General features: G+C 35.9%; 3 protein-coding genes across 7 annotated transcripts; 2 read left to right on the top strand and 1 right to left on the bottom strand.

The window, feature by feature from the left end:
* The first annotated feature begins 8 nt into the window (after positions 1-8).
* LOC143451995 (TBC1 domain family member 19-like) lies at positions 9-5215 on the top strand. Of its 4 annotated transcripts, none has more exons than XM_076952797.1 (15): positions 9-149; positions 302-420; positions 551-626; positions 1033-1171; positions 1306-1478; positions 1696-1807; positions 1938-2050; positions 2192-2266; positions 2424-2571; positions 2813-2983; positions 3839-4026; positions 4199-4290; positions 4461-4647; positions 4721-4812; positions 4892-5215. In XM_076952797.1, the coding sequence occupies exons 1-14, from the start codon at positions 51-53 to the stop codon at positions 4787-4789; spliced, it is 1761 nt and encodes a 586-aa protein (XP_076808912.1). In that variant the 5' UTR covers positions 9-50; the 3' UTR covers positions 4790-4812; positions 4892-5215. The 4 variants fall into 4 exon arrangements, with proteins under 4 accessions (XP_076808912.1, XP_076808920.1, XP_076808929.1 ...); XM_076952805.1 differs by having other exon boundaries at positions 4896-5215; XM_076952814.1 differs by having other exon boundaries at positions 4721-4807.
* Positions 5216-5625: 410 nt separating this feature from the next.
* Positions 5626-11622, bottom strand: LOC143452020 (SH2 domain-containing protein 4A-like). 2 transcript variants are annotated; one of them, XM_076952833.1, is made up of 12 exons: positions 11603-11622; positions 10780-10983; positions 10354-10426; positions 10165-10273; positions 8868-9132; positions 8357-8720; positions 8220-8282; positions 7870-8086; positions 7624-7760; positions 6851-6956; positions 6602-6719; positions 5626-6510 (listed from the first exon to the last, which is right to left on the bottom strand). In XM_076952833.1, the coding sequence occupies exons 2-12, from the start codon at positions 10882-10884 to the stop codon at positions 6397-6399; spliced, it is 1671 nt and encodes a 556-aa protein (XP_076808948.1). In that variant the 5' UTR covers positions 10885-10983; positions 11603-11622; the 3' UTR covers positions 5626-6396. The 2 variants fall into 2 exon arrangements, with proteins under 2 accessions (XP_076808948.1, XP_076808957.1); XM_076952842.1 differs by having other exon boundaries at positions 5637-6510; positions 7624-7739; positions 11603-11621.
* A 3496-nt stretch (positions 11623-15118) lies between these two features.
* On the top strand, positions 15119-22755 carry LOC143465122 (bifunctional purine biosynthesis protein ATIC-like). The gene is made up of 17 exons (XM_076963293.1): positions 15119-15210; positions 15439-15565; positions 15671-15814; positions 16074-16162; positions 16341-16492; positions 17801-17957; positions 18250-18375; positions 19447-19554; positions 19626-19711; positions 19825-19914; positions 21050-21178; positions 21306-21398; positions 21470-21543; positions 21689-21797; positions 21871-21930; positions 22086-22181; positions 22413-22755. Exons 1-17 carry the CDS (start codon positions 15141-15143, stop codon positions 22530-22532), a joined length of 1830 nt encoding a protein of 609 aa, XP_076819408.1. The 5' UTR covers positions 15119-15140; the 3' UTR covers positions 22533-22755.
* Positions 22756-22795: the final 40 nt, after the last annotated feature.

Consider the following 22795-nt stretch of genomic DNA (forward strand, 5'->3'; position numbering starts at 1 on the left):
TCTTTAATCTCCAAGTGTAGGTAACGTATTGGCAGAAGATACTGCTCAATATGGATCCTAAAATTAATGAGATTGCTGCATCCATCAGTGAAATTGTTAAGAAGCTCAATGGCAGTACACTTTATTCCCAGCTAAAACGAGCTGCCCAGGTTGTTATGACAAGTGTTTTAAAATTTTTATACTAATTTAGTTTAGTAAACTAAAGTAAGGACTAAGGTGATGACATTTCAAAGTATATTTAACAAAATGTCAGCATGCTTATTATAGCTGGTTTTCTCTATTCATTTGTTTAATTTTTTAGAAAGAAGTTGAAAAACCAACTGCGTCTTTGGCTACGTTGAAAACAGATGTTGTTGAAGCCTTGAAGACATCTGGCTGGGACAGGCTTCTAAGAAATAAAATTTTTGCTTATTTAAGCAGGCAAGTGCAATATCAAATCGTTATACTTCGATATTCTTTGCCTTGCTTCATCATGTTCTTTCTTGCTGATTTCAAAATTGACGGTGAATGACTGCATCAGTTAATGTGGCATTGTTTTTTGTATTTATAGCTGCCAAGCTTCCCTTGATCAGTCACTACCATTTGAATGTCAGAAGGAGCCACTGATGTACATGAGGAAAGCCCAGGTAAAAGAAGTGAAGCCTTAACGCTTAGAAATAGTTCTCATAGCTGGTATGGTGTAAACTTATAACTTGCAAGCAATACTACAATAGACAATCAAGCAATGTACTTCAACAACAAGTGTAACTAACAGTACGGTACAAAACTGTCTTTGAAAATTTTAATATGAAGTATGTTGTACTACATATTGATTGTGCAGTACCCTTTCTCTTTATTTAGTTATTTTCTGCCAGCTATGTGAGGTTTCAGGTGAAACTTGCTTGAACAAATTAGCTACCAGTGCACACTTTGTCTTATGCTCAACTTTAGTGTCGTACCTGTAGTGTTTAATAATGAACTTTTCATATTCTGTACTTGCATTGACTGTAAATTATTATTACTGATCTTATTGAATAAAACATTTTGATACAGGCTAACTGGGAAAGAAGAATCCTGAAAAGTATGAACAGTATGTGTACAGAATTGAGCATCCCGCTTGCTCGTAAAAGACCACCTGAAGAACAAAGGGCTTTATTACACAAATGGAATGAAATGGGGACCGAGGAGCCAGGCATGTAACTGGCAGTATATTATGTTGTAATGTTGACGTTATTGAAAACAACATTAACCACATTAATGCTGTTAATTTTGTTGCATTTCAAGATACTGTAATGCTGTTAATTATGTAATTGTTGCATTTGCTAGATCTAAGCCATTTTCGACCAGTTTATGCTCCCAAAGATTTTCTTGAAGTTATTATCAGCTTAAGAAATCCAAATTATTGTGGATTACTTGGTCCTGAGGTCGATGAGAAACCATCTGGTGGTCACTGGGGTCTTATACAAGTTCCATTGGAAATACCCAAACTCAAAGATTTGGTTTGTATGCAAAATGTTTTTCTTAGTTACAACCCCGAGTTTGTTTAGCTTTTGTTTTTCTTAATTCTTTTTGTGTTGCCATTTATTTTTCTCACAAACAATACATTTCTAACAAGTTTATTCATAAAATATACCTGAAATGAAAATATTGAAACAAACCCAACGACTCACAGCTTTAAACTTTAATGTTCTAATCAAATTAAATAACATTTAACAGCAAAATCAGTTTTCTGAGTTTGCACATGGCCATGGTCATGCTGGTGTTGATGATAATTTGGATGTACCATCTGAAGCATTTCAGAATGAAAGAAATAAAATTGCTAAAAAAGGTAGGCTATAACGCAATTAATATTACAGATTTCTATCTTTTCTGTTTGTATATCCCATTTCGATATCAATACTGCATTTTAAAGACTTTATCTTTTACATAATTGGACATTAGTTGAATTTTATATTTAGTTCTTGATGAAAAGCGTAGTGTTCTAGCGCAATATTTCTGTCGTAATGGTTGCCCAAGCGGGCACAGAGCTGAAATATGGCAACTTGCTCTTGGTGTAACTGTGAATCATTTGGTAAGTTCCACCTCTTAGCATTGGTTCTTTCAAAATATTGTATTGCAGTTTTCATGATATTGCAATAATTAATGTTGCAATGCTGAACAGTGTAGATTACAACATTTCGTTTGTAATACTTCAAAAAAATTATCTTTACAGGATGTGTTAAAGTATGAACAACTTAAAGGATATGTTCTGCAACATGACCTGCTTGTTGATAGCCTTATATACAAAGTAAATGTTTATTCTATGTATAATTTTTATACTACTTTTTTTTGGTAATCGGAAGAATACTGGTAATAGGAAAAAGTCTCAGTTATTTCAGTTTGTTGTCATGTTTATTTTGTCAACTTATGTCAAACTTTTTTTGTGATGTTATTGTATTTCATAGGATGTCAAATTAACGGCAGTGAATGATGATTATTACTTCGTCTTTGAGGATTATTTATATCAAGTGTTGCTTGTGTTTTCAAGAGACACTTCAGTTTTAAACCACTTTGCACAAAGCAGTGCCATGCCGCCCAAGTCATTTATAAGAGGTATTAGTCAATTTAAAAATTATTCTACCCACAAATTCAACTACCAACATCACTTTTATCTTGTATTTTAGTATACTTGATTAAGCCAGTTGTCTGATGTTAACTGTATGCGTATGATTAGCTTAAGCTCTATTGTTGTCTAAAATTGTATGTGCAGTGAACATAACATATGATTATTTGTATGTGCTGTTATGTGTACATGTGCAACCAACTGTATATGAAATTGCTCTAAATCAAAAAGCACAAAAAGAGCCAAGCGGGACAAGTGCTGAGCAAGAATCGTCGCTCACGGAAGCCATTCCTGTTTTTGATGTTGACAAACTTACTTCACCAAATCAAAGCAACTTCAATTATACTTTAATCAAATCCAAGCCTACATTTCCACCCCATCTGGGAATATGCGATGATGAAGGTTATTTATATCATCTGTCAAGCTAACAAGTCATATTCATCTTGTTGTGGGGCGAAATGTCAATCATACTGTACATGTCTAGATGTCACAGTTGTATGTCTTTGTCAGCTACTTTTCTCCGGTGGTGTATAGCTTGGCATGAAAACTTTCTTTCATGTTGAATTCACAAGTGTCAGTCTTGTCTGCTCGCTAAAATTGTCTTAAAATTTTTCTTTTACATATCTGGCCGTTTATAATTGGATTCAAACTTTATAATTATACATGTGGAGAAATACTGTGAAAAATATCCATATAACTTTGCCTGTTAATTTCTCCCTATCTTTTGTTTTTCATCAAATCTGTTACTAATAAAACATTAACAATTACCATTATTTCTAATTAATTCAGTAGAAACAGTGCTTTTTCGAACATTTGATAGTTTGCCAGTAATGTTTTATTGTCATCAGTGTTGTGTTACTTGTATGCAAGCATTGTACAATGTCTATGTTTATTGTGTATATAGTAACATATTCACTTAGTTTTAACCTGTAACTAGTTCTTACATTGCCTTAGTATACTAGCTTCTTTGCAGATAGCTTTCAACAAATCATTAAGTATGCAATTGGAGTATTCTTTAAACGAGTTATGTCCAACTCGCGCCAAGTATTGCACAATCCAAAGTTGCTTTCATTATAAGCATTTGGTTTTTTCTCTTTTGTGTTGAACTTAATTACATTTTATAAATTATTAAACATGTGGCCCTCATTGAAAAATTACACCATATTAGCCTCAAAAAGCATTTTGGTTGGACATAGCTGCTACAAACAACTTCTTTAAAAATAACATTGACACTTGTTTTTTTTCGCTTCATAACAGGAAAGTTGGGACAGGATGAGTATGCAGTGGTATATCCTCCAAATGGTGTTATTCCATTTCATGGATTTTCTATGTACGCTACTCCATTGTGTTATCTCTATGCTGAACCCGTTGGACTCTATTACATATTTCGACAGTTCTATACGAGATACTTTCACCGATTACATGCCATATCATCACATCCCCAGGTAATATTGTGGTTTTTAAAGTTGTGACTGGAAAAGTGAATTACTGTGAGCATCGCAGGTTAGGTAATTTCTTTAAAATGATATTAATAAAAATTGTTATACTTCAGCTTGTGACTGGACAACTGGTAATAGCAATTGTCGCCCTGTTCTTCTGTTTATTATTTTATTTTAGGGAATTGTTTCTCTTTGCTTGCTCTTTGAGACGACATTGCAATCGTTGCACCCGAGATTATGTCGCCATTTGCAGGAAATTGGTTGTCAACCGTATGTCAATTTGCTTAATGTTGCTTAATAAACAGCTTCAGTACTAGCAACTGCTACGAGTCAGTGAAGTTACCAATAAAAACACCAGTACCCTTTCCTGAAGCTCTACCGGTGGAATCAACAAGTATCGCTTTTTTATCACATTAGTTTAAAGAAAAAAGTTTTTTTAGATTAAAGATTGCTTTCAAATGGTTAGTTCGTGCGTTTGCCGGTTATCTTGCGACTGAGCAGCTCCTGTTGTTGTGGGATCGTGTAATTGGTTATGGAAACCTGCTTCTTCTTCCAATTCTCGCAGTGGCTATCTTCCTCTTCCGTCAATCTAATCTTTTCCTGATTACATCAGCTTCTGGGGTGGAGGTGATTTTATTTACTGCCTGGATGTAGGTTGTAAACTGCATAATTTACAAATTTCTTTATTTGTAAACTTTAGGCGTCCTTGGCGGACATCACAACTTTGCACGTCGTCCCACTGATCCAGTTGGTTTTATTTCCTACCTGAGCCATTGAATTATTATCAGTAATGTAAGTGTTTTTACTTACCCTACTAACTGTTTGGTTGTTACATTTGTTTTGTCCCGTTAAACATTTGGCTTCGTTCTAGGTAGGCTTTACGTCCGGACTTGCAAAGATAGAATAGCAGTTGTGTTAAAGCATGGGCCTTTGGATCTGAAGATCTTGTCTACCTAGTTTTTTCCTTCTGCAATCTCATGTGCCGTTGCAAATACGTGTGTTTCGTGATTTCTCTTTTATTTACTCCTCAACCGGTTGTTGCTGCGTTTTACAGACAGTTTATAAACACTTCTAAGACAATCGTGATAACCATATGATGCTTGTATTAGTCGAAGTTATATTCCACGTACATTTCGAAAATCGTACCGATAAAATGTGGAAACGTTTAATAAACACAAGTATAATTGCAGCGGAATTTCATAGTGGTGGCCTTGAGCGGCCTTGCCGGCCTACTTTGTCAAAATAGTAGAATCGGTTCTGATATGTGCGCAAAACGGGATTGACGCTCTACTAAATGTCCTCATGCGCATTATCGATTGCAGCGGGCTGTAGAAGAAAAAGGCTTTCATAAGTTTTGTTTCATTTTTGGCTGAAAGTCTATACCGTTCGCGCTAATTCTTTTGTCCTGTATTTGATACCAAATTTTTTAAAGGAGATTTGGAAAAGTTGAAAATGCTTTAGTCAAAACGCTACAGAAAGTTGAGCTAATGTGCGAACAAACCTTACGCTTAGGAAGACGCAAGAACATTTTTTGAGCTGTTTAGTGTCTACATTTCAGAGGGTTCTGCCCTTGGGCTGTTTTTCTTCTCTTTTTGACAGATATTGAAACAGGATATACAGCTGAAAAAACTCTCTTATACTTATGAGTTATGACATCCAATTCAAGGCGCTGTACATTAGTAACCTATAATCCCGTGACTGTATTTCCGGCTCTAAAGCATATAAACTGAATTTCTTACCATTTTTATATTGCTCTGGCAGCTTGAATGCCATTATCGTCAAATATTATGCCATTCTAGTAACTGCGCAAAGCAAAAAAGCTAAATTATAGGCTAGGACTACTATTTTTCACGTCAAAATGTATACATTTTATTTATAATTTAACGAGACCAAACGGTTTTTGTCCACGTTTAGTGCAATTACGGATTCCAGTCATACTCATTCGTTCTTTCATTATCAATTTCCGACATTTATACCTTGATCACATTTTTCTCATAAAGGCAAAAACTGCAGTGTTTATAAGGGGTTAAATTTTGCAACAAATCCTTGTGTCAACAGCAATAAAATAAATATGATTCTGATTGAATATTGCAAGTGGAAAAATATCAAAGAAAAATTCCATAAATAAAAAATGACGTATATATTAAAGCATAATATGACGTCATGAAAACGTATAATTAAAATGAAAACCTTGCATAAAATTGAGTTTAAAGATTTAGAATAAGTAATAAAACTGCAATTGAACGAATCAAATTGAACATCTTCAATATGTGATAGCCTATGTTGCACTGGCGGTGTAACAAAGCTCAGTGCAAGTCTAAGCAAGTCTGTTTTCTTTGAGGTCAATGACATCTGAAGGCAAAGGTCACTTCAAATTCACAAAAGTGTGTCTTCGTCAAGTGAGTTAAGTTCGCCGTAGTCGGGATTTTTTAGGTCTCTTTGCCCGACCCAATTTTTGAGCTTTTCCCCGTTGTAGGAAATCACTTCTTGCTAAAAATAAAATTTGTTTTGATTTGACAGAAACGAGATCGAACCGCAGGACTTTTCTTTGCTAAACTCCAGCCACACATGGCAAACGTACCTTATGATAGTTAAGCAAATCTTGTAGACTCTCATGCCTAATTTGGTCATTTCCGAAGAAATGGTAGCATTGAGCTTCGGAGGCGTCGATCAAGAAGTGTTTTATCCTGTCTTCATCTCTACAATAAGCACACAGGTACAGTCAAAAGATTATCAAAATAATTTTAAAATTAGAAGCTATATTGACAAGAAACCATTAGGAGCTAAATGAACTAGAAAATAAATTTAAAACAACCAATGAAAGATTCACTTGTAACTCAAGGCATAACCCCAAATTTTGTCGCTAACTCGGATGAGGAAATCTCCTGGGTATCTATTCTCCAGTAGAGATTCGGCTTCTGCCCTTGCTATAATTCCTGTAAAGAGTAAAGTGGTTGAATTTTAATAAATTTATTTCACCTTACGCATTTGCACTCGCATACCGTAAAACAAGTTACAAGCTATACCGCTATATGCAGCGAAATACAAAAATCCTATTTACAGAAAGTATAGTGCACGCCCATTGTAATGTGTATAAGTTAATATTGTTACAATTGGCATTGCGATATACAATGTTAGATTACGTTAAGGTAAAACGTAACAGGGACTGCTCAAACTTAGTTATTGGCATGTTACATTTCACTCCGTCAAGGTCAATAGAACATTCTCTATGATACGTACCATTAACCAGTGTTAATGTTTGTAATGTGGGCGACTACTAAGTAAACGTGCAAAGTCAGATTTACGACCGATTAATTATATCGGCGAAAATAACAGTTTGAGCGATTTGATGACTTTGGCACAAGCGTAAAATCACCGACAAAAGTTTTAAATGAGCCCATTTACAAACGCAAAATGGAAGCAAAGCAGTTTTGGCAAAGAAAACCCGTATGACAAAAAGCACTCAAGCTTTTGTCTATAATTAGTAGGCACCCTAATTAGACGAAGAGGGTAATATAACTCGCGTGCAAGTAACGTGATTATAAAAATAACAATTTTTTGATTACCAGGATAATCTATATTGTAGAAACATAACATACTTACCATGAAACCAACCGGGAACGTGCTGTTGTTCTTTTAAGTTATACAGCCAAAGCTGCGTGTCTTGAAACCACTGAACTGATTCTTGTCTATTTCGAGGTTTAAGTGCATGGCCTTTTCTACAACACACTTGGACGTTGCTGAATTTGAAACCGCAGTCAAAATAAGCGCTGGATCAAATTATCGCTTGCCTAAAAGCACTTACAAAAACTCAGCAGACAACAGTCATTGATTGACTATTCGGCTTACCTCGGCACTGGGTGTTTGGTTCTTAACGTAGGAGGTTTGGGTGGTAGCGTAGGTTTCCTTTGAAACTTATTAACGGTTGTCATTTGGCCGAACTGTTCATCGATGGGCTTCAGTTTAATAGGACCGGAGGTAGCCAGCCTGGATTGGCGTTTATACTCGATGCTCGTCCGGCGCGCCCGACTCCGCCTTTTTTCATCTTCTTCCTTAAATCTACGCACTGAGTACACATAGGTTAAGATTAATCGTTGCAATCCGTTGGTTTATGGTTTATGCTTAATGGCATACACAGAAAATCAGTGTGTAATGTATAGGCATATTATATATCACATGTTATAGCTACATTGTCTTACGTTGTTGGTTCCATTCGTCGTTTGAAATCACCTCTTCGTAATTTGATGGCCTTGCGCTCAATTCTGCAAAATTACAAACATGAATATAAAACGTTTTCAAGCAACTAGCTATATAACCGTTTTCTACCAAACTTTACCTTCATAGTCAGGCTGTTCGTCCTCTACATAACCCTTGTTTTGTTCGTCAGTAGATAGAAACTGTGTGGTAGGTGACTTCTGTGGGACCTTCCTTTCAGAAGCGGGGACTCTCTTTGAACCATTGGTGTTTTGCAGGGTTCGCAGTATATTTTCTTTTGGTAGATTGTTAGTCCTTTTGCTCTCGGCTTCATCTGACATGACCGAAAACTGTACGTGTTTTTCTTTAGATTGTGCAGGAGAAGTTAGTTTTGTATGATGAACTTCATTCCTTTTGCTGCGGGTTCCGGGGCTTGGCGGTGTTTTCACACGCACTATTTGAACATTACCGTTGCTGCCGTTGCCATTGCTTTGTTTATTTCTCGCCTGTAACCATGAAGATATTCACTACAGCATAGGTAATAGATCGATGTCATACATGTCACTGGATTGAATAGTTAATTGACAATAGCAAATTACAGTTTGAAACCCAGAAGCACCAAACACCACAACATGTAATTCAACTCAACTTACATCTTTTCTTTTAACAACAGGGGACGCTACGGGAGAACCCCTGGGTGAACGATTGATCCGTTTTAAAACCGGGGTAGAGTTGGGCGATGTTTTCGGTGAAGGCGAAGGTGATCTTTTGTACCTGGGCACTTGCTTAACGGTCAAAAGGTTTGTTTTTGCTGAGCTTCCTAGTTGGGAAGGCGGTAGGCTGGCTTTGATCTGCGCCCTGAGGATTTGCTCTTCTTCCTGAATGACCGCTTTGATAGCCGCATCAATCCGCTCTTCACTACAAAGATATAAATGCATTAACACGTCTGTGAAGAGCTTTATTTTGTTTGACTGCAGACTCATCACTGCGCAGTATAGCTATTTTAGGGCTACCATATGTCTTCTTTTAGGAGGATTTGTCCTCTTTTCTAAAGAAAAACGAATTGTCCTCCGAGGACACTGAAAAATGCCCAAATGTCCTCCTTTTTTGCATTTTGCGCTTTCTTGCTTATATTTTAAACAGAATTATATGTTTATGTGAATTTTCGGCATGCGGCCTAAGTCAAGTCAAATGACTTTTCAGCGACAGCATGAGGTCTAATCATTTTTATTATCATTGTTTTAATGTAGACAAACATAAAATCTAGATAAAGCTAAGCAATAATGCCAAAGAGGAACACTGTGTTTTCTAATGAACTGCGGCAGAAGTATCCTTGTTTCAGAAAAAGACGTATTGCTTTTGAAGCTGAATGCATTACTTGTGCATTTTGCGTATAATTATCCAAAAACATCTGATAAATCCTTTAAACGTAATACTTTATTTGCATTGTATTTGCTGGAGAAAATGTCCTCTTTTTTGGCGATGAAAATATGGTAGGCCTAAGCTATTTGACTTGTTAAGTTGGCAAAAACTTCGGTAACATAGACATTTAAATGTCTTATATATATTATTTATGTATGTTGTATGTAGTTGTATAGCATTTATAAATAATTACTGATCATACGGTTAATAGGCAATACCATCGTCTATAATGAGGAAATAACAGATTAACTTTATGTCTTTTCTTGATTTCACCTCATATACGTATACAGATTATGGAGCTGACTAACTGAATATTGGGCTTGGTAAAATAAAACACAGGAAGCCCGATCTGTAAGTTCAGCTCACAGTTTACTGGTTAAACACAGTTTACTGGATGACGACGATGACGACACTGTGCAGTTGTTTAAGTTCAGTGAGGTCAACATCGCAAACATCAAGCATTTAAAATGACGTAGATAAGAGGACGTTGTCCTTTTATTCTGTACTGATAGTCGATTGGTCGCTAACCTTAAGCTTTGCCATTTCTCCTCTGCTGTTATTTCATCATTTTCACCAAACACCCACGTCCAGGGGTTACCCTCAGCGTCTTCTAAAATCCGAACTTTCTTGTCTATCCCTAGAATTATTATTTGTACAAATTGTGTGAAATATAGCCTACAGATTCGGCAGCATACTTAACAAAATTTTAAACTTTACCTGATCTTTTGTGCTGCCTAGGTGCTTGCTTTTTGTGATTTTCTTTGCCTTCTCGTTCTTTGTATCGCCGAATCTGCCGTCGATAGAAGATAGGGTACTCAGAGTTTTGCATATTTAGTTTCAGATTTTTGTTAAATGAGATATGACATGTACAATGCTACATACAAGCTTCATTTTGGTGAATTATACTTCATCTTGACAGATATTGTAAAAAATAAGGTAGCAAATGTAAGTCATAGAGTTCAAATAGACCCTATAAGGCTATATAGCACACAGCAATCAAAAACTGATTAAGCTTTCGTTCAAACATGCCACAATTTTCACTTTGACATTGTAGATGGTATACGAACGTACTTCCGCCCTAATGGATTGGTAAAAGATGAATTAAAATGATCCAACACGATTTAAATCTATGTATTTACTTACTTGTTCCTGGCGTATCTTGTAAAACAACATTTCTTTTTGTTCCTCTGGTAGTTCAGCCAATATTTCTGGGTCGACATACATATCACGAAGAATTTGTTGCAGCATGGTTGCTGTATTTGTAAACACTTTTGCAATCAACGTTTCTACTTAGTAGTTAGACACTTTGTAGTAATTATCACCGAACAGTTGTGCAGATTGACAAACCTTTGAATACAATAACCAAGTCTTCAGATAAGAGCTGTAAGTATTGCTGTTGGTTAGTCTAAACCAGGGGTGGGCAACATACGGCCCGCGGGCCGGATCCGGCCCGCGACGGGATTTTGAGCGGCCCGCAGACAGTTTCCGGTCTTACATGATAATGTGGCCTGCGGCCACATTCTGCCGCAATCCCTGTATTGCGTCACTGAATAAGTCCAAGTTTGCCAACCTGAGAAAGATGGCCATAAATCTACTTGTTCTGTTCGGGTCTATATACATTTATGAGCAAACATTTTGACCATGAACATTAATAAGACAAAGCTGCGTTCCAATCTATTCAGGAATCCGGCCCGCCAAGTACTTCATTTTCTCATATCAGGCCCGCCGACCGAAGAAGTTGCCCGCCCCTGGTCTAAACCAAACTCGCAAGCATATATAACGCAGGGTACAATTACAAAAATATCGATATGCTTACAACGTTAAGTTTTTACCACCTTTTATAACTCTAACGGGACGTGACGCCCTATATAACCACATCCTAACAAAATACATCCATTGGTTAACCATTAACTACTGTACATGCGAACTGCCTAAGCAACTTCGAATGGCGTAAATAATAGATTACCTCATATTTTGTGTGCTATGCTGAAGTTTTATTTTGTGTCAGACCTCAGGTGTGTTGTCGAACTGTCTCACCACCGGTTAGTGATGACGTCATCACGACTGGTAAATTTATTGATTGTTTTGATGTTAAGCATAGCGTCTCAACAACGGTTAAACGCGCTACCACAAGAAAACAAACCCCATTTGTTTGTAGTTTTCTGTACCATTGTATTTGCCGCTGAACCACATGTAAATGTCACTTGGCAACGCAGCCTGATACACAACAAAACAAAAGAACACGTGAATGACTCACAATACAGTAGTCTAAATTGACAAAAAGCATATTGAACACGAAATTAGCGATTAACATTTAAAATTGTCTGTTGTGGTTGCGTTGCCTTTGAAAATGAATATTCATCTAACCAGAAAATTTTTGCTAACTAACACTAACTGTCGTGGCCTAAACCGTCAAAAAATTCCGTAGCACTCCGTTAGGATTGTTTTTTAATACGTTGCGCTCCAGCTTACTTTCTGCTGTCGAAGTTATACCATCGAGCTTCGATGCAGGTTTCTTTAACTCTGCTTTGGTCTTTAGCGCATCTATAGGCCCACTGAGAAGTGACCTTACCCTGATGAAATAGACTAACGCAAAAGTGTGAAACTATAGTAGCGTTTCTTCGTCACGGTTATTGAACTCGGTAATGTTATGAGTAGTAGACCATATAACAATAGCAACAAAAGACTTTTGCAAACTCTGGTGCTCTATTTTGTACTTACAATTAGAGAAGCTTTTGCTATTAAATAACCAAGAGCTTACTTGTTTTAAACAATGCGAAAGTTGTTCTTTTAAAACAGTGGTTGGAAACCATTGGAAACACGCTTAAGCGGGCACTATAAAATAAAACTGAATGCGTTTGAACAAAGCCGTATGTTGAATCACTAAAAAGTAACTTCTGCAACAACCAAAAATCGGGTCACTGTAAACAGTGTATATTCTACTTCAAACTGCTGAGGAAAACATAATTATATGCACTACAGTGGTTCCCAAACATTTTCAGCTTGTGGTATACTAGACTAGATAAATTATTATAAAACGCTCGCGGCACACTTACAAGAGAAGAAAAGTTGCTTTAGAAAATTACCCTACTCTATCGACAATGCCATAATTGGTTTCATCGTCACATGTAGTTATTTATCAGCTATTGTGGAGCAGTTAGAAAGCTTTTAAGTTGCATATGCTTGTTTGCATGCCTTACTTTAAATATTTATACAGTCCTTTTCCTAAATTCCAAAAAGATTCACGGCCCACCTGAGAATCTGTGGTGGCATACTGTTTGGGAATCACTGCTTTAGTGTTTATTCTTTCCAAAAAGCTCTTCAAACTTTTAACGCTGTTAAAGTTTCACTGCGTTCAAATACAGGCGTATAGTAGCTACCCCGTGTTTAACTTCTACTACATTTACTGATTGAGACCATTACTTTACCTTTTGCAGACCATACGAGCTGGTATTTCTGTTCAAAGCAATATGTTGACATTGATATTTTAATACAAAACGGTTTTATAGTTAATCGTTTGAGGAAGGAACATTATCATATATACTTAAGTTAACCATAGAAGCGATAGGAGAGCTTATTCGTTGACAACTTATTCGGGTTTTTTCTCATATTTGTTTTAGAAATATGTCGTTAAAACAGAAGTAAAGTAATAGCCTACACGTGGTTGCATTTTTACTAACCACAGATTAGGTCATGAATCATGATAAACAATCCGCAAAATTTGGACCACACGATCAAACTATGTGCCGCACTAAAAAAGCTAAATTTATACATTACGTGGCTATTTCGCTGTATATGCAGGTCACACACCCTGTTGCAAAAAGGAGGCAGTCACAATCAAGTTCAGAGGAAACGTAATATATTTGCAAAAAGTTGAGTTATTTAAAGTTTACTGAAGTTAGATATGGAATAAAAGATTGGTTTAGCTAAAACTAAAACGATAGAATTTACTGTGTTATTATAACATTTAAAGTAAAGAAAGAAACAGGATATAGTTTGGCACTCTTAAGGTTAACTTTATATTTTTCGACACGAGCTTTCGTAAGCATAAGCTTGCTTCTTCGGGGGTACTGTGAAAAAGATTTTGGCTCGTGTCGAAAAATATAAAGTTATTCTTAAGAGTGCCAAACTATATCCTGTTTATTATTTTACGTTAAGATTTAGTTAACACGGTTTAGACAACATCTACTTAGTATAACATTTAAGTTATGCAAGCCAGAAGCTGTCAAAAATAATTTTGAACGTAATTTTTTTTCCGGATAAATTATGACAGGCATATTTTTGATGCAGGCTTCGGTTAGTTCGAGTTAACCATACATATTAAGACAACACCTAGGTTACATAAAACGGTATGTAGGCTATAGATAACATTGCTAAATGATCATCAACTTCTAGTCGTAATCATATGCGTACACCGGGCGGTTGTCTTTGCTCGTCTACGAATACGTATGAGATACGTATTCGTATCTTTGCTATCTTTTGCTCGTATGAGATACGTCCGACTCACACCTCGGTAGTTATTATTATATTATCATGCTACTTGACAGTGCGTGGGAATTGTACCACGTGTATTCTCAATTCACATACTGACACTGACTTTAACCTTGTCGTTTATCAAATAAATGACGAACTCGCTATATTTTGTCATTTTGTGCCTAACTGTATCGATCCTGGTGTGATGGTACTGTAGCAATTTTGGTTATTGTGATCATTCGAGTCTTATGACCAAAATGATGTGGTGCCAAGGTGGTCAAAATAAGCGGCGTTTATTCTTGCAATCACTTTTTTTAAGCCCTTTGGCTTCGCCAATTTTTTCTCTTCATCAATTGTTTGTGAGCATGCTCCTTACTGTGCTATAACTAGAATCGTTAGCATTTTAATTTTCGCTCCGCTCAGTTAATGGCAAAACTAAAACTTATGCTGCAAACAACACTCTGCATTATGCGCACAAGCGTGTAACCTGGAGTAACTCAATACGCTGTTGGTTGTGTTCTATTCGGTGATAATCATATTCCAATATATCTTTCCTTTTGTTTTCGGATTGATCTTATTCCTTTTATAAAATTAATATGGGCACTTTTAAAACGGTTTAGTTTTTTTGTAATTTTATTTTAGCAACACTGTGCATGTGCGTGAACTGTGAAATTAGTGAAAACCTCAATTGCAGCTTTTTGAAGCTAGTAACTTATATGTTAACACTCTTTACACATCTGCTGTGTGTGTGGAATTGCGTTAATCAAGAATATTTTTATTGTTAGGATCGTTTTGTGAAAGAATTTTAATAGTTTCTTTTACTTTTGCGCTTTCATATCTGGATGGAGAAATGAGGAGTTATTACGTCTTAAATTTATCTGTTACCGCGGTACCTTCTAAATCTTTGCAATTTAATTTAGGCCTTCACAGCATGAGTACAAGAAAGCTACATGTGCTAGGCTAATGTGATGTGAGAGTGCAGAATTCCAAATAATGTCTAATATTCTAACTAAATTGTTGTTTTAGATTAGATGGTAACATTTTTTTTGAGTTTAATTAACGTGAACGCAAAGAAACGAAAGATGAGCAAAAATATGCGAGGTGAGCATAACCATAGGAATATAAAACTGTGCTACATTCTTTTATGTAAAACACAGGGAAATTTTGCTTGTTTCGTTACAGCTTTAAGACATAACTTTTATTGCATTTTAAATTGATTTTTATGTGAAAAATTTAAACTAGGTCTAGGCCTAGGCCCTATATAAATCCATTATCATAAAACTTATTTTAATTGATTGTTTTATAAAGTATGCCATAATGTCTTTGCAGCTATATTAAGTGTTTCCAACAAAGAAGGCTTGACATCATTTGCACGGAGACTTCAGAAATTAGGAATGGATATTATTGCGTCAGGTGGAACTGCCAAGAGGATTCGAGAGGCAGGAATTGATGTCCGGTAGACCTATAGTATTACGATTAAACAAATTCTTGACACAAACTTGTTTTAGTGTTTAGTGCTAGCTGTAGAAAGTAAAACATGCAAATTTAAAATTGTTTTCAGAGATGTCAGTGATGTCACTGGAGCTCCTGAGATGCTGGGAGGAAGAGTGAAAACACTTCATCCGGCTATCCATGGTGGAATCCTTGCTAGAAATTTAGAATCTGATGAAAACGATATGGATGCATTAGATTTTAGTTATATTCAGTAAGGCATTCTCTTCAATGATACATTCACTGAAATTGTGTTAAATATTATTCAGCAATTGAATGGCTTGTGAATTGAAATTCACCTCTATAAAACTTAGGAGCTGCTTTTCAAATGCAACCAAAAATTAGTTATGATATACAGGTGTATGTCTAGATAGTATGGTATATATAATTTTTACAAATTGGGAATTATTTCTAAGTTTAAATATAGATCATTTTTGCCATGACATTTCCTTCATTATTTTTATGGTGTTTAGGTTAGTTGTGTGCAATCTTTATCCATTTGTGGACACAATCAGCCAATCAAATGTTAACCTTGATCTTGCAGTTGAGCAAATTGATATAGGTAATAAATGACATGTCCAAAATTGTATGCAAGTTCACAAAATTTTACTGATCCTCTTCATTAATTTCATGGAGTTTAATTTTGCTAGATCTTACAAAAGTTAGAAGTAATGAATAATTATTTTTGGTTAGATTTATTTACATAAAAATGTACTCGTACTTGCTCTTGTTGATGGTAGGTGGCGTGACACTTCTGCGATCTGCTGCAAAGAACCATGCTCGTGTAACAGTTGTCTGTGATCCAGATGATTATGACATGGTAGCTTCAGAAATGGAAGCATCAAAGAGTTGTGATATCAGTCCTGAAACTAAACAAAAGTTAGCTTTGAAGGTAGTATATTGAATTTTACTTTCTTTATTATGAAATATTTTTCTAATTTTTTTGCACCTGGAGAGGAAAGACTTTGCCTTGAAATCTGGAAATTTTCACCTCTGTAAACATGATAATACATGTTGCAATTTGCAATTAATTTTTCCATCTTTTGCAAGTCTGATTCGCACAACAGCAAGCAGACCGGTTCTTTCAAATCACACTCTAGCTAATGTTATAGGCATCGCTTTTAAGTCTGGCTTTAAAAATTTAAGGCGGGCAATAAATTACCCTGTTTATTTGTCCCAGGCAGTCTATTTTGACAGCACGTGTATTAAATTGCGAAGTAAATCATGCATTTCATGTTTGACATTAAATCGTATCATATAAAAGGAGCCGTTGTGCCCGCTTTGCATGCTTAAGAAGGTTGATGTATGACCACTGGCAGAAGTACACCGAAATAAGTCCAGGCTACCTAATACTATCCAAACCCACTTTTAAAAACATAACCATTAGACGTAATTTACCGCAGCTGTTAGAAGTGATCACAATTTGTGATAACATATTTTAACTTACTTTTGAAGTTCTCTCTAAAATATAAACAGTTTTATTATCATCTTTTGACTATGTATGGTTCGGTGCATTCTTTAAAGGAAACAAAAGCACATGGCCTGCCCCTGTGCTGACGCATGTCTCAGTGAAGCATATGACTTTGTTTTTTTAATTATGTCATCGTGGGCCTAGTATGGAGTAATAGCAATGTATTGCACAGTTGCTTTCTAGCATTTTACAATACTGTCATGCTTCCCTTCCTTTACCACTCAATTTTGTGTAAGTCTTTATTAAACAATTGCATATTCACTATGTATATGTACCTTGCATGAAGTAATGACATCATCACTGACATTCTGAGTACTTATGCTCCGCCCAGCAATAGCTAAATTACAATCCAGTAATTTCATTTTTGACCCTCACCTCTGCTAAGTTAGCTGACAAGTTGAGCACTTATTGATATGGTTGTGATTTAATAGTACGCCAGAAATACAAAGCAGCACAGACAAAAGATCTCAGTCTCAGTGAAGGAAAACTCAGTCTTTGAAGTGAACTTATTTTTATGGCAGTTGATGATTTTAGTTTAATAAGTGATTAATGTATATGTCATTGAAACAATGCACCAATTAACAACTTTCGTAAAGTATAGCTATTTTTCAAAACTTGGTTCTGCCATAAATTTCACATGTTATTGTCTATGTATGGTAGTAGCAGTACCATGGCATGTATGAATGACTGCATACACATTGCCTATCTCATCTTATAGCTGTATTGCAGGCTTTCAGTCACACAGCTGAATATGATGCTGCTATATCTGGGTATTTAAGACAACAGTTTGGGACTGGGTCAAGTTGCCTTCGATTGAGATATGGGATGAACCCTCATCAAAAGCCTGCTCAAGCCTACGTTAAGCATGGAAATTTACCTTTTTCAGGTATTTCAGTGGAATTTGCATAATTAGTGACATGTTTGTTCGGACAAGTTTAGTAATTTTTAAACTTACTTCCGGATTAAGAATTCCACTCTTGCCCTGGGACAAGAGAGTTGGTTTAACAAATTTCCTTGTAATAAATCAAGATATATATACCATTATATCTACAATGTGTTTATTAGTCTGTTGGTTTTCTCAGAAAATTCTTATAAATCTTTTGCAGAAACTATTTAAGTTATACGGTTTAAAATTGCATTTTATGTTATTTTAACTTGAGTCTTTATTTAATGTGTAGTGTTAAATGGATCACCCGGATACATCAATTTATGTGATGCATTAAATGCGTGGCAGCTTGTGAAAGAATTGAAAGTTGCATGTGGATTACCTGCAGCTGCGTCTTTCAAACATGTCAGCCCAGCTGGTAATCTATGGACTATTCAATATTATCATAGCTCTGTGTTCCTCAACCAGGTTCAGCTAGAAATGATGATAAACAGCTAATAGTCTTGCTGGAATATGATTACAGTAGAGTCCGCTTAATGAACCCACGTCCGTCCTAAGCAATTTTGGATTTAATAAGCAGTGGATTTATTATCCGTCACAATAGAAATGAGTACACTATACAAAAAGAAGCACACATATTTTAATACAGTACACTACACAATATTTATTTATCACCGGGTAATGCAAAAAAACTGATCAAGCGTGGTTTTTTTGGGTGGAAAGGTCACTCTAAGATGGTACTCTCTTTGCCTCTTCATAGAGTAAAATATATCCAAGTTTTTGAATGCATTACGTTAAATTTTTTTCACAAAAATCATTATGAAACGGATTTATAAAGCGAATTTTGGATTTATTAAATGGCTATTTTTCAATGTAAATTTCCGTCCCAGAGCAAATTGGGTTTAATATGCGGATGGATTTAATAACTGTGGATTTATTAAGCTGATTCTACTGTATAGCATTTGGGACAAATTCATATGATTTAATCTTAAAATTGGAAAATTATTCTCGCTTGAGCCCTGGTTACTGAGCTTTTCTGGAGGCTATTTATTTCATTTGGTTGTATATTTTGGTGTGATCTTGGTCTTTCTCAAAATTAACGCTATTTTCACCCAAACCCATGTACGGATACCAAGCTCCGGCAATGTCATGCAAAAAACCAAGGGTAAATGTCATGCAAAGGTACTGTGATGTGGGTTAGTTTTGCCAATAAACTAGATAATACCGGTAAAAAAGGGAATAGTTGTGACGATGTGGAGATTTATGTACAGGCTTTCTCTGAAAAATAATTTTTACCTTGTTGATTCCTTTCCATGGGTAAAAAGGTTGAGAAACACTGCAGTAGCTGATAAAAATATTCTGTTGATAAAATAAAAATAACCCAGTGTTTTACTGCCATTTTAATAGCTTATTTGCACTAATGAGGAGATACTTTCAGCAGAATTATTTTAACTTAATTGTATATATATCAACTTGAAACATTTTTCAGGTGCTGCTGTTGGGAATGTATTGAGTGAAAGTGAAGCGAAAGTGTGCATGGTAGCGGGCCTATTTGAAAAATTATCACCATTAGCTGTTGCTTACGCCAGAGCTAGAGGTAGGTAAAATTTGAATATGTGCTCATTCACCAACATAAATATGTTCAAAATGATTTTTTTGGTTTTTTAGGTGCTGATAGAATGTCTTCTTTTGGTGATTTTGTTGCTTTATCAGATGTGTGTGATGTAGTCACAGCAAAGATAATTTCTCGAGAGGTAACCATTACAATCGTAGAAGTTGGGAAGTAATATATGTTTGCGTTGTTTGCTGCACAGTTCTGTGCACTATTCTATTCTTGCACCTTGGAATATATCTAATTTTATTCAAGGTTTCGGATGGAGTGATTGCTCCTGGATATGAACCCGAAGCTCTAGCAGTACTAAAGAAGAAAAAATCAGGAAGATATTGCATTTTACAGGTGTTTTGCTGTTAGCTTTCTTTAATATTTTCCATTAAAATAAGTCATTGCAAAGACTTTTTGAATCACTGCAGTTTATCTGTGCCCTACTTAAACGTAGTTATTAATCTGCTCAAGTATTGTACCATGCTCAGTGGCACATTAAGCGTTGTGCCCAGGGAAGCAAAGTAGGGGAGAAAACTCATTTATCTTTCCCAGACCATTTTGAGAATATACATTGAGGCAACTCTCAACCCCCCAATGTATTTGTTGTAAAGGGTGATTTTGGGCTAGACCCAAGGCTGTCCGAATACCATCCAGCATAGCCTATCTTTAAACCATAAGTGTTGCTTGTGACTGCATAAATTTGCAGTTCATGCCTAAAAGTACCTTGTGTGACGTAAAAACCTTTTTTGAATGGACAGGGAATGAAAAATTACAGTTTCGATATTCTTCACCGTCAAATGCATGAGTTTTCTTGTTAAACATGCTTAGAGTGGATACTACATCTAACTTTGCTTACATAACAAAGCAAAACCATCACAAGCGTTTCACACAAAGCTAAGGAAACATATTTCTGTAACAAGAAGGATAACAAAACATCAACCAACTGGGATGCTATTCTAATATTTTATACTGGGTCATACGAAATTTTCTTAGTTTAGTGGCTTCTCACATTTTAAAATAAGATTTCAGTTAAAAATCGATGTTGAGGGCTAGTACACATTTCAAATTTTGAGAACTTGGTAGTGTTATCAGCTACTGTAATATTTGCCATTGAAGCTGGCTTACCAGAGGTTTTACTCCATTATAGTTATAGTAAAATTAACTTAACAGGGACCCAGACAATCATCATCTGTAGTACCTGACCATGAAGAGATTGATTGCCCAAATTTGATGTTTGTCACTTTTACAAATAAGGTGTGGGTATCCTTTTCAGACAACATGACTGACACACAATTGTTGCTGAGCTTTGAACTTACTTTAGCGCCATTTACTTTCAGCTGATTGATTGCTGTTGAGCACAAGCTACTAATCTAATTCAAGGAAGCGAATGTGTTGTACTTTTACATACGTACAATTTACAATATAAAAATCCTGATTGCTTTTAGTACTTTAATTTGTGAATCACAGAATATGTGTGTAATTTGTGCAGATGGACTCGGCATACATACCTGATAATATTGAAGAAAGAACCATATTTGGAATCCATCTTCGGCAAAAACGAAACAATGCCATCATTGATGCGTTACATCTGAGAAATATTGTCTCGATTCAGACACATGTGAGAGCATATTGGATTTATTACCCGCTTATCATTTATACTGGATAAATCACCACTATACCTAAAAAATTTTGGGATTGATGACTTTACTCATGCGTCATGTATCAAGTTTTCATTTTAATTGCAGTTGCCGGACTCTGCCAAGCAAGATTTACTCGTTGCCGCAATTGCGTTGAAATACACCCAATCAAACTCAGTCTGCTATGCGAAAGATGGACAAGTCAGAGTTATTATGACTGTATACAGTTATGTATGCTGGAGCTAAAGTTACCAGTAGTTTTTTTGCCGTAGGTTATTGGAATTGGTGCGGGACAACAATCTAGAATACATTGTACCAGGCTGGCTGGTGACAAAGCTGACAACTGGTAAAAAGCCACTTTAACTATGATAGGTTTTATCATCCACATCTAAATGGTTAGCTGTTACTATTTGATGCGAATGACTGCAAACTTGTTTTATTATTGCCACACCATCAAAATGCTAGCTAAAACTTGTGAAACTGCATAAAAGGTGGCTACGTCACCATCCTAGTGTGCTGGGGATGAAATTCAAGAAGGGCATAAAAAGAGCCGAAATGTCAAACTTAATTGACGTCTTTGTCAATGGAATGATAGGCCAGGTAACATTGGAATGTTTATTGTTGCCAGGTTTTTTATTATTTTTTCAAAATGTGAATTCAAAATATCTTTCAGGATATGGACCTGGACACCTGGAAAAGCTCATTTGAAAACCCTCCAGATTTGCTTACAAAGGTAAAGGGATAGGATAGCACGAAGTTGAGCTCTAATGACGGAATATAGCTCAATGTCAACATGAGATTCTATCTGTGAATCCATGTCACCGAATTGCTGAGTCGCCATTCCACTTCTGCGATGTGTAAACCATTTAACTAATAAATTGTTTTCAGGAAGAAAGAGTTAAATGGATTGAGCAGTTGAAAGGCGTGAGTCTCAGCTCCGACGCGTTTTTCCCATTCCGTGATAACATAGATAGAGCGCACCAGGTACTGTACTTTATTCTCACATGGATTAGATACCAGCATTAACTGGCTGCCGCCGCTGTTTGCATTGCTTAATTTGTTTTTTGTGTCAAGTGCATTAAACGAAATTAACTCGAAGATTAGTGAAACAATTATTTTATCAGATTAATCATAGTTATGCCGCCGTTTGTTACTTTTGATTAACTGTTGCAGCACATCTCACTTAAACGATAACAGCAGAAATTGGTTTTACAGAGTGGAGTGCAGTACATCGCAAGTCCAAATGGATCTGCACAAGACGAAGTTGTCAAAGATGCTTGCAACGAGCACAACATCACCCTTATTCATACTGATCTTAGGCTCTTTCATCACTAACCTTAAACTCACCTTAGTCACTTGCTCACAATGCATATAATAGTGTTAGCCACAATCACTGGCGCCTTTTACTTTTCACTAGACCTAGTCTTTCGTGGTTTTCTAGCCATCCAGTTGATTGATCAGTATCATTAGAACTCAATCCCCTCAGGCTTTTTCGTAACTTTGATCGTGTATGTTTTCGGTTTTGGCATATTGCAAATACACTGCCAGTTTTCTTCTATTGCAAACAAATGAATTATGTGAAGAACTGAAGACAAACA

This window comes from Clavelina lepadiformis, chromosome 1 (assembly GCF_947623445.1).
Source record: "Clavelina lepadiformis chromosome 1, kaClaLepa1.1, whole genome shotgun sequence".
In the NCBI taxonomy this organism is placed as follows: Eukaryota; Metazoa; Chordata; class Ascidiacea; order Aplousobranchia; family Clavelinidae; genus Clavelina; species Clavelina lepadiformis.